The sequence below is a fragment of the Lytechinus variegatus genome, chromosome 12 (genome assembly GCF_018143015.1).
Source record: "Lytechinus variegatus isolate NC3 chromosome 12, Lvar_3.0, whole genome shotgun sequence".
Classification (NCBI taxonomy): domain Eukaryota; kingdom Metazoa; phylum Echinodermata; class Echinoidea; order Temnopleuroida; family Toxopneustidae; genus Lytechinus; species Lytechinus variegatus.
Window position 1 is genome coordinate 22,207,324 of NC_054751.1, and position 9,802 is coordinate 22,217,125.

The 9,802-nt window shown below is 37.2% G+C and overlaps 1 protein-coding gene across 1 annotated transcript; it reads left to right on the plus strand.

Annotated features, from left to right (window-relative positions):
* Positions 1 to 3,681: 3,681 nt before the first annotated feature.
* LOC121425481 (RING finger protein 37-like) lies at positions 3,682 to 9,098 on the plus strand. Its single transcript, XM_041621550.1, has 4 exons — positions 3,682 to 3,713; positions 5,369 to 6,811; positions 7,432 to 7,536; positions 8,737 to 9,098. Exons 2-4 carry the CDS (start codon positions 5,452 to 5,454, stop codon positions 8,961 to 8,963), a joined length of 1,692 nt encoding a protein of 563 aa, XP_041477484.1. The 5' UTR covers positions 3,682 to 3,713; positions 5,369 to 5,451; the 3' UTR covers positions 8,964 to 9,098.
* The last annotated feature ends 704 nt before the right edge of the window (positions 9,099 to 9,802 follow it).

The window sequence follows — 9,802 nt, forward strand, 5'->3', positions numbered from 1 at the left end:
TTTAAGCTTGCGGTTCGCGCTCTCATTATTTAGTTCGTGAGATATATATTCTATTCATGAGTCACTAAATGCAGTCCTTAAAAGATTACTTTCTGAAGGCTGTTGCATAAAACTTTTTACCTGAGAAAACTCTGGTAAAAACTGAAAACTAAGGTTAGTCTGATTTCCGCCTATGACTTTAGAGTTTAGTACAGGGCAAAAACTCCTGTAAAAACAACCTGAGTTTTCTCAGGTAAAAAGTTTCATGCAACGGGCCCCTGGTCAGTATATAAACAAATTACAGCTCGCCCTTGCATTAATTCTTTAGAAAGATACACATCTTTCTCACGATTACAAAAAATGCTCCGAATGCTCACTTCATGTCTTGTTACATGAAATGTCTACTAGTTTCAGCTTGCGATTCGCGCTTTCAACATTTCACAAGGATCATTATTAGTATTATTTTTATTTTTATTACCAGCAGAAGCTGTTATTAAAATGACATCCCCTCCAATACAAATCCTATTATGTAGAGGTTGCTCGCACGCTTCCAACACACTTGATCCCCTGCATCTTTAATGAAACCATTTGCTTATAGGCAGCAATTGCTCAGATAAAATCGAAATTAGCCTATGCTTGATCAGGGCGCCATTCTTAATGAAATACATGCTTTGGCCCCAACACACGCATGTATAATCGATCGTTATTACTATCATTGCATAATATCGTGTAATCTTGTAATGACAACATCGTTTTTGTTACCAAAATGAATTATTTTCATTTTCGGATTAACGAACCTTATTTCGTTTTCGGATTAACGAACCTTATTTCGTTTTCGGATTAACGAACCTTATTTCGTTTTCGGATTAACGAACCTTCGGAATTACGAACCTTATTTTGTTTTCGGATTAACGAACCTTCGGAATTACGAACCTTATTTTGTTTTCGGATTAACGAACCTTCGGAATTACGAACCTTATTTTGTTTTCGGATTAACGAACCTTCGGAATTACGAACCTTATTTCGTTTTCGGATTGACGAACCTTCGGAATTACGAACCTTCGGAATTACGAACCTTCGGAAATACGAACCTTCGGAATAACCGAACCTTCGGAATTACGAAGCTTCGGAATTACGAATGTATGCGAAAAAAATTAATCATCCTTTATTATATAGATAGATAATTTCAATAAATCACAGAAGTTTCAACTTTATGCGCACTATTTTCCTTGTAATGAAGTTCAATAATCTTAGAAATTCAATTGAATTAGAGACGATTGGGTATTAGAGATATTGATTAAACGACCGTTCTTTGAAATTTCAGAGTTTCATTGCTCTGCGCGGGGAGGAATATCTTCCTCTACCAATCTTCTCCTCTGTTTTGCAAGTTAAAACTATGCACTGATGATAAATTGTTTGTAATCAAATCTGATCTTTCCAAAGAAAGTTTTAATATATCTTTGAGAATACCCTTTTCTCGGGACCCTTTTTATGGCAAGAAAAATTGATAAAACACTTTAGCTTCCGCGCTTCGCGCGGAGTTATTATCATTTTAATTTCCTCCATTGTATACCTCTTTTGTGCGTTCACAATCACTTTTGAAAACAAGGTTCACAAATCGCAATATAGTCAACCGAATTGGAGGTACTAGAGACAAGAGAAACGGCTCCTTTTCATTTTAATTTATGAAACACTAAAAGCTTCGCGCGGGAGGGGGAAACTCCCCCTCCCTGCACCCACCCCCTAGGGAGCGCGCTCTGTAAGTGTTGGCACGCTTTGCGTGCATTTACCGCCCCCTCCAAAATGAAATCCTGGCTACGCGGTTGATCGAGTGCATTATGCATAAATCATACTACCATTGTGACCCCTGCGCGGCCGGCGCGTTTCCGTTTTACACCCTGGCGAAGGCATTTTCCGGAAAAGTAGCCAAAAAGCGACTAGTGAAGAGTCTACACACGTCGCTGGTTGCATGCAGCGTGCGACACAGGCGAGTCCACCACCGCATGCAATTTGCACAGTTACTGATCAGAGCACAGAGTTCCTCGGCACTTCATGTACAGCATGTACAGAGAGCGGCAGTCAGAATCGAGTGAAATCCGAACATGCTTTTGCAGTCGCGTTGTTTATGATAGTTTTTTTTTCTAAATATAAATTATTAACTAAATGAATAGAATGACAGACAAAATCAAAATAAACAGATACTTATAATGGAAAGACAAATTGAAGTTTGATGGATTGATACACTTAGAAGCTGCCGAAAGATAGATATAGAAGACTGATAAATATAGATAGAGACAAGATAGACAGATAGATAGAAATAGAGAGAGAGACAGAGAGAATTTGAGATAGATGATGTTAGCTAAAGAATGAGAGAGACAGAGAAGATTATTAGATAGATAGATTCTGCAGTTACATAGATAGATAGAGATAGAATTTGAGAGATAGATATATAGACAGATAGAGAGAAAGACAGACATCAGCAAATCGGCAAGGCAAATGATCAAGGCAAACATTCATATTGAACCTGGAAAGTATAAGCTCAGCTGCATTTGCAAGTATGTTCTGCGGATAACTTCGGTGCGGACTTTGGATCGCGCGCCCAGCTGATAATGTAAACAAACGTAGACGTAGACTCTTCACTAGTCGCTTTTTGGCTACTTTTCCGGAAAATGCCTTCGCCAGGGTGTAAAACGGAAACGCGCGCCCGGCCGATGGTTCAGGCATGACGATCCTGAGTGACGTCACCGATAGAGACCTCAAATGCCAGGAGAGCAGATTCGACAACTAACTTTATCGAAAAAACACGTACTGAAGATAACATCCAATGGGGGAATGATTTTCGTGAAATATACATTCCATTCTTAGATAAATCTTTCACCTCGTCGTTAACTGCCCAGTCATTCTCGAGCAATGGGGGAATGAATACAGAGTGTCTCAAAGTTTGTGTGAAAAAAAGGTGCATTTTCCATAGAACTTTTGCCAAAAAGCAATGCGTAAGGGAAAGATTAGCCCCAAAACACGAATAGATGAGTTAATCAAATGGGATGAATCATGAAAATCAGTGAAATATAGTTTCTCCTGTACTCATTACTGAATACCCCGACTGGTACGATTGATTTTCCCCCCTCTCCATCAACTTTAAAGAAAAAGGGTGCATATTTTCATAAAAATATCATGTGTTATATCGACGGACGCCCGTGCGTGCGAGCAGGAGGAAGCCAAATGTCTCGTATTTTTCATAATGGAACCCCTACCATATGAATTAGAAATAAAACATACCTGTTAATGTGGGGGGGGGGGGGTCGTTTTTCTAGCTAGAGGAAGTCAGAGAGGTCAGAGAATGAGGATCAGCAGTGACGACTCAATGGAGGAGGATCGAGAATGAGAAAAGTAGGGGGTAGAAAGAAAAGAGGATCACAGGGGCCGCGGAATGGTTTTCAAAATTGGGGGGGGGGGGAGGGGGGCGCTGACCATGCAAAAATCACAAACTTATAGTTATTTTTACGCTATTGTACACAGTTTTGGAAAAAAAAAGTGGGGGATTAAAGCCCCCCCTCCCCCGCCTCCGCGGCCCCTCTGTATCACTATCACTAATCAGGCAGGGGCCGTACCGTGGGTACGTAACCTTTTTTTTTATTTAATCGCGCTGCACACCGACGCGACCGGCACGCGCGCCTCTACGGCACACTCAGGAGCAGACGATTTTTTTCATTTGCCGTAAGAATATTTGCCTCGTATGTTTCACTTTCAGTGAATATAATAGACCATTACTTTACTGAATTTTCAATAACAATTCTTCCCGAAGTATGTTTTGGCACAAAATTGTGAAAGAATGTGTCATTTTAGTATGATTGAACGTAGGATAAATTTGAGAAGTTTGCGAGTAAAGCTGAGGCGAGGGGCATTACAGGATCCCACGTATTGTCTATTGAGTTTGATGTAGGTGTAATTGCGCAGTGGCGCTTCTCACTCTCCGACTCAGTCGGGCATCTCAGTGGTCAAACACACACGTTGGGAGGGACATTGCCTTCATGTAAATAAAATGCCCGTAATTTCCTGCTGATTGATGGTGAATCAACCTGATGACCATGCAAAGATTGAAATCTGAGATTCTGACAATTTATCACAAAATAAAATGTAAAACTTTTTACTTTTTAGCAAGGAAACAATTGAATTAGACCAAAAGCTTCAGTCTGTATTTTGGTTGTTCCGCTGAACTGGGATAAATGCTTGATTTTCTTACACTGTCAGTTTTCATTACAGCTATTCATCTTATAACTTGGCTCTTACGTGAATTTGATTCTTTACATTATATTTTTCTTATTCAAAAATAGAGATTGAAACATGAAAATTTTCTTGCCATATTACTTTCTACCAATAGACACTTGTTCACTGCTACCACCCACTTGTTCACTGCTACCATCTGGCCTGTGGAGAATCTACAGGTAGGACTATGTATGCCAATGCTGTATAGAGCACACACTTTAAAATATCACTTTTATGACCAAAATTACTAATTTCCATACATTTTTCATTTATTTATCATTAGTAATGCGGGAATAATTTTTGTATTCACCAGAGCGCTCAAAAACTTGAATTTTGGGCATATTTTTGTGTACGCCCTCTATTGGTGGAAAGTAATATGACAAGAAAATTTTCATTTTTTGATCTCTATTTTTAATTAAGAAAAAATGATATAAAGAATCAAATTTAAATATGAGCCAAGCGGTATGAATTAACAGGTCTAATGGAAACTGTCGGTGTAAAAAAATCAAGCATTTGCCCCAAAGAAAAGAGAAAAATGAGCCAAACATTGCCACCCTTATTTTGTCACACATGGAGATATAACTGAGAACAAGGTTATATTATAACCTTGTTCATTGAATGAGTGCTACCACCCTGCCTGTGGGGAATCTAGATTCCCCACAGGCAGGGTGGTAGCACTCATTCAATGAACAGGTGAATAAAAAAATTATTCCCAAGTTATTAATGAAAAATAAATTGCAACTGTATGGAAATTAGTAATTTTGGTCACAAAAGTGATATTTTAATGATTTTTCAAAGTGTGTGCTATGTACAGCATTGGCATACCATAGCCCTACCTGTAGATTCCCCACAGGCAGGATGGTTGCAATGAACAAGTGACCTTTGCTTTGTTTATCATTTTTGGTGCAGAACTTTGCCGACAGTGATACCTCCCAACTTATGGCTATGATGTAATTTTTTGTTAACTTTTCCAACCCATACATTATTTAATTATTTTCTCTTTTTTGGAATTTCAGATCTAATTACATTCTAGAGAATTTTACCATGTAATCGTCTGATATTACATTTTTTGGATTATGAAGATTAAGAAAAAGTCTTTAAAAATAAATTTTTCTCATTGCAGGTAGAAAAATGTAACCACATCGTTATATTCTAAGCAATAACAGGAGGAACTGCCATGAATTTCTTGCAGACATAACCAGAAACATGGCCATTAACTTCTGCAGTTTAGCGTTTGGAACAAAAGTTGCTTGTTCATCTGTGAGCTCAGATGGATATGAGGTTGAGAATCTACTGAAAGTTGGGAAATATGGTCAAATGAAAGGATTTCTTGCTGAATATTTCATCAAACCTCCTGTTACCCTTACCTTCACTTTTCCATTTAAGATTGATATCTGCAGCATTATAATTGATCCAAATGTTGGCTCACAGAAATCCAGTGGCGTAGAGATATTTTCTGCAACTATCCCTGATGGAAAGGAGAGCTCTGGGATGCATGGTGAGGCAGATCAGAGTGGGAGAACTGAATCATTTGTAGTATCCACAAACATTGGAAAGGGATACTGCAACAGTGCTGCACCACGGCTTATTTACTTTTCCAATAGGAGATATAGACCACTGCACAAGTTGCCTACAAAGTCACCTGACTATCAAGAGGGCATAGGAGATGTCCTGGTCAGGGACATCAGATGCTCAAGTCCTGCGTGTGTAAGAAATGTGAATCAGATAGCTATCAAGATCACAAGAGTTCATGGTGCTTCTGTTCCTGCCCTGAAAAAGGTAGAGATCTGGGGACAGCCAGCAGTGTCTTGTAAGAAGCCACTCATTCAAAAAATAATTCACACTGTGGAACAACTTCAAGGACTTGGTGTGAAACAGAAGGAATCGTCCACCAGTACTAACTCAAAAAAGCATCAGCCATCTACTTCAAAAGTTGAGAAGGAAGATAAACCTACTCGTGATAGAAAATTGCCAGCTTCAGATGAGTGCCCTGAGGACTTTGTAGATCCGATAACATGCAGTGTAATGGCCATTCCCATCCTCTTGCCATCCGGCCACACAGTAGACCAAGAAACCCTTGAGAAACATAACAAAATTGAAGCAACTTGGGGGCGTCCACCAAACGATCCTTTTACCGGTGTACCATTTTCTGCAGTCAGTAAGCCCATTCCAAATGTGAAATTAAAAGTTAGACTTGATAAGTTCTTGTTGACTGGTGGGGCTGCATTCAAGAATGTTCCCCGGACTGCTGGAAGTGCAAGTGAGAATGACTACAATTCAGGAGACTCGTCTAAAGCAAAAACATCAGTTTTAATTCAACCAAAGCAAGAGAAATCTATCAATAATGGATTGCTGAACAAAACACAGGTACCAGTAATCGATGCACCACCCATTGTTGGAAAAGAAGGCAAGAAACACGGAAGAAAAAGAAAGAGGCAAGATGATGGTGCAGAAACATATGTTAATGTACAATATGCCAACATCGCAGAGAAGAGATCCAAGGCTTATGGTGTCCATTTGTCTTCAAAAGATATGGCTTGGACCAGGGAAAAAGAAATTCAGAAAGGTGAATATGATGATTAATGCCATCACTTTGAGGACTTATGTACAGTAATTGTCATGTTATGAACAACATCTGCTTGTTGAAAATGTTATCAGCACAGTGCATCATGTTCATGCAATTTTTTTTCAGAGTTTATTTTTTTGAAAAAAATTACCAGAGGCTCAAATCAATGAAATGTATTAAATATGAATAAAAAAACCTATGAAATCAAATTATTTTTTTTTCCTCTCAAATGATTAAAGTGTCCCATGAGAGATACAAGTCATTCGCTATTGTTTGCTTTCAGATTGTACCTTATCAGTCCATACCATGTGTGATAAGAACGAATTGGTGTTTTGATATTTTCTCATGTATTTTTGTGCTCATTACAAGAAGTTTTGATGAATATCTTCAACTCTGATTTTGTGATAAATGTTAGTCAATTTTGAGTCATGCTACGTTTAAGTATAAGAGTTTTTTTTTGCTCTCATGTGAATTAAAGCTTTTAGCCAGTCCTGCTAAATTTACAGGCAAAATTTATTTGAAATCATGACTTCAATCTATTGCAGCCATCAGACACATTTTCATGCATTTGTATTTACCAAAATCATGTTCTTTTAATAATATTTTCTTGTTCTTTGTAGATCTTGGAAGCCATGAGAGAGCTGTATCTGGGAGTCTTGATGATGCACTTGCTTCTACTCTAGCCTCTCTTCCTTCTTACAATAAACCAACTGCAACATCAAAGGGTAAGAATGTCCAATCTCTCTTATCTAAGGGCATTGTGTAAGAAACTAAATTGCAATCAATTGTGAATACCAATTGCAAACTTTTCAATTTATAGGTTGATTTTGATTATTGCAGCGCAATTTAGAGTTGCAGATACAGGAAGCAGATTGACAGTAATAAATTTGTAATTAATTACGAGACTGATATTGACCTTCAATTGGATTATTGGTCTTTTATTGCAATTCTCAAGTATTGCTGATCACTTCCATTCTCCGCCCTGGCCAGCGTATTTGTTTGATTTTTGTTCAAAACTGTAATTTTAATGGAGAATTGATAGGTTTGTGTGTCCCTGAAGTATCCTGATCCAAGACTAGAATCCCAATTAATTGAATCTTATTAGTAGGGGTGTGAGAGTTCAACCTTTTAGTTGATATCAGCTCTATTTACTTTCGATTTTCAGCTTAATTTCAGCTTATTCTAGCTTTCTAATTTGTACAGTAGTTTGGGAGATCTTTTAATTTCAGCTTTTTCTACACTTTTCAGCCATATTCAGCTCTTTATTTTGATTATGACATTATTTTTTTCTGTTGAATTATCGAATAAGGATGGTCCTTTGCACCTATTTTACTCACAAGATGTGAATGACTCTTTAACTCTTTAAGCTTTATCCCTCTCCTATATCTATGTGGTAATAACATAGGGGTTTCAAATCACAATGCTAATATTTATCTTTTCTATTTCGTATCATAAGTTTTATTCACTCCCACTTGCTTAAAATGTGCATTTGTTGTTTCCACAAGTAAAAGTCAAGTACTATAAATGGAAAATCTCAAGTGCTTGTGACATTTGAACAAGTGTATCAAGCTTGCCTACAGAGACATGAAGAGAAATGTCAATATTGGTAGGTCGTTGCTTCAAATTTAAAGCTTGTTAAAAAATTTTCATATCAATAGAAATTTACATAGCATATAATTTAAGAAAATTGCAAGTTTTTTTCTTTTGAAATTACATAACAAGGGGAGCTTAGAATTGTGATTGTAGGATGGTAATTTCACACTACTTTATAGTTAATAGGTGTCTTGACAATATACTGTACTAGTATTTGATTTACTAACTATATTGAAGGGAAGCAGAAATGCATTTTTAAAATAAAAGAAGTGGTTAGCTTCAGGAGGACTGGTTGAAAAAAGCAATAACAATCTGTATATTCCACTTCACAGATGCACCTGTAGAAAGTTCAGATGACGATTGCGTGAATTGTCAGACCTCATTCCTGGACTCCGAGATCAACATTTATACAATGCCTTGTGAGCATTTGATTTGTCGTAGCTGTACCTCTACTAAGACTGATGGGATTGATTGTCGTCGATGTAAAAGGACTTTCAAGACATCACAGTTATCTAGGGTACACAAGAGGATTCATAGTTCTTCTATAAGGGTAGTATGATAATTAGTTTGGGGAATGGGGTTGTATTTCTTGTTTTTTTCCGTTGGTGAGAACCACTTCATTAACTGAGTGATGATTTCAGTCTCCGGAGTATTAATACAAGTGTTAGAAGCTTTTTTCTTTCAGGTCAATGAGCATTTTGTTGAAAAAAGTAACAGGAGAGTGATTAAATATCATTAATGACCATTGTTGAAAGGAATTTACCTTTATTTTTGTTATTTCATCACAACTGAAAAATATCTATGCATCAAAAATACATGTCCATCGTCCTCATTTAATGTGAACCATCCCTGTTCTGCTGAAAAGGGACTGCCTATTTTTGAGAAAAGGGTATTTGAAATACCACCTTTTATAATTCAGTCCTTGTTCATTTTTTTTTTAAAGGATAAAGATGGATGTTCAGGTAGCTTTAGAATGTCCCTATTATTTGGATGTAGTTAGGACAAGAAAACCTTTATATAATTTTTGCTTTTGTTTTACAGCAAAGGTACATTTGTTGTGTTTTTGTTAACTACCATTGTCGAAAAATATTTTAAGAGAGTAATGTTGATGCTTCAAGATATAAAGTTGTTTTGACAATATATTGTATTTTAATACTATACCCCCAAAATGGGAACATAATGGCCCGAATTCACAAAGGTGGTTTTGGAAACCTATGGTTGAGTCCATGGTTTATGCAGATTTCCTGTATGATGCTTATTTTACTGTGTATATTAAAAGAATGTCCAATGCTGATGGACGCTTTTGTCAGTGCCAAATTGACGCCTGTTGCTGTGGTTATCCACGCTATTTTATTCTTGAGTCCACTCTTCAAACAGTGGACTCATGAATGAAATAGT

Excerpts from the sequence above, each read along its gene's own strand:
- LOC121425481 (XM_041621550.1), top strand. The coding sequence starts at position 5,452 with ATGGCCATTAACTTCTGCAGTTTAGCGTTTGGAACAAAAGTTGCTTGT. Across the intron at positions 6,812-7,431 it reads GGAAAAAGAAATTCAGAAAG|ATCTTGGAAGCCATGAGAGA; the intron begins GTGAATATGATG and ends TGTTCTTTGTAG. Across the intron at positions 7,537-8,736 it reads ACCAACTGCAACATCAAAGG|ATGCACCTGTAGAAAGTTCA; the intron begins GTAAGAATGTCC and ends TCCACTTCACAG.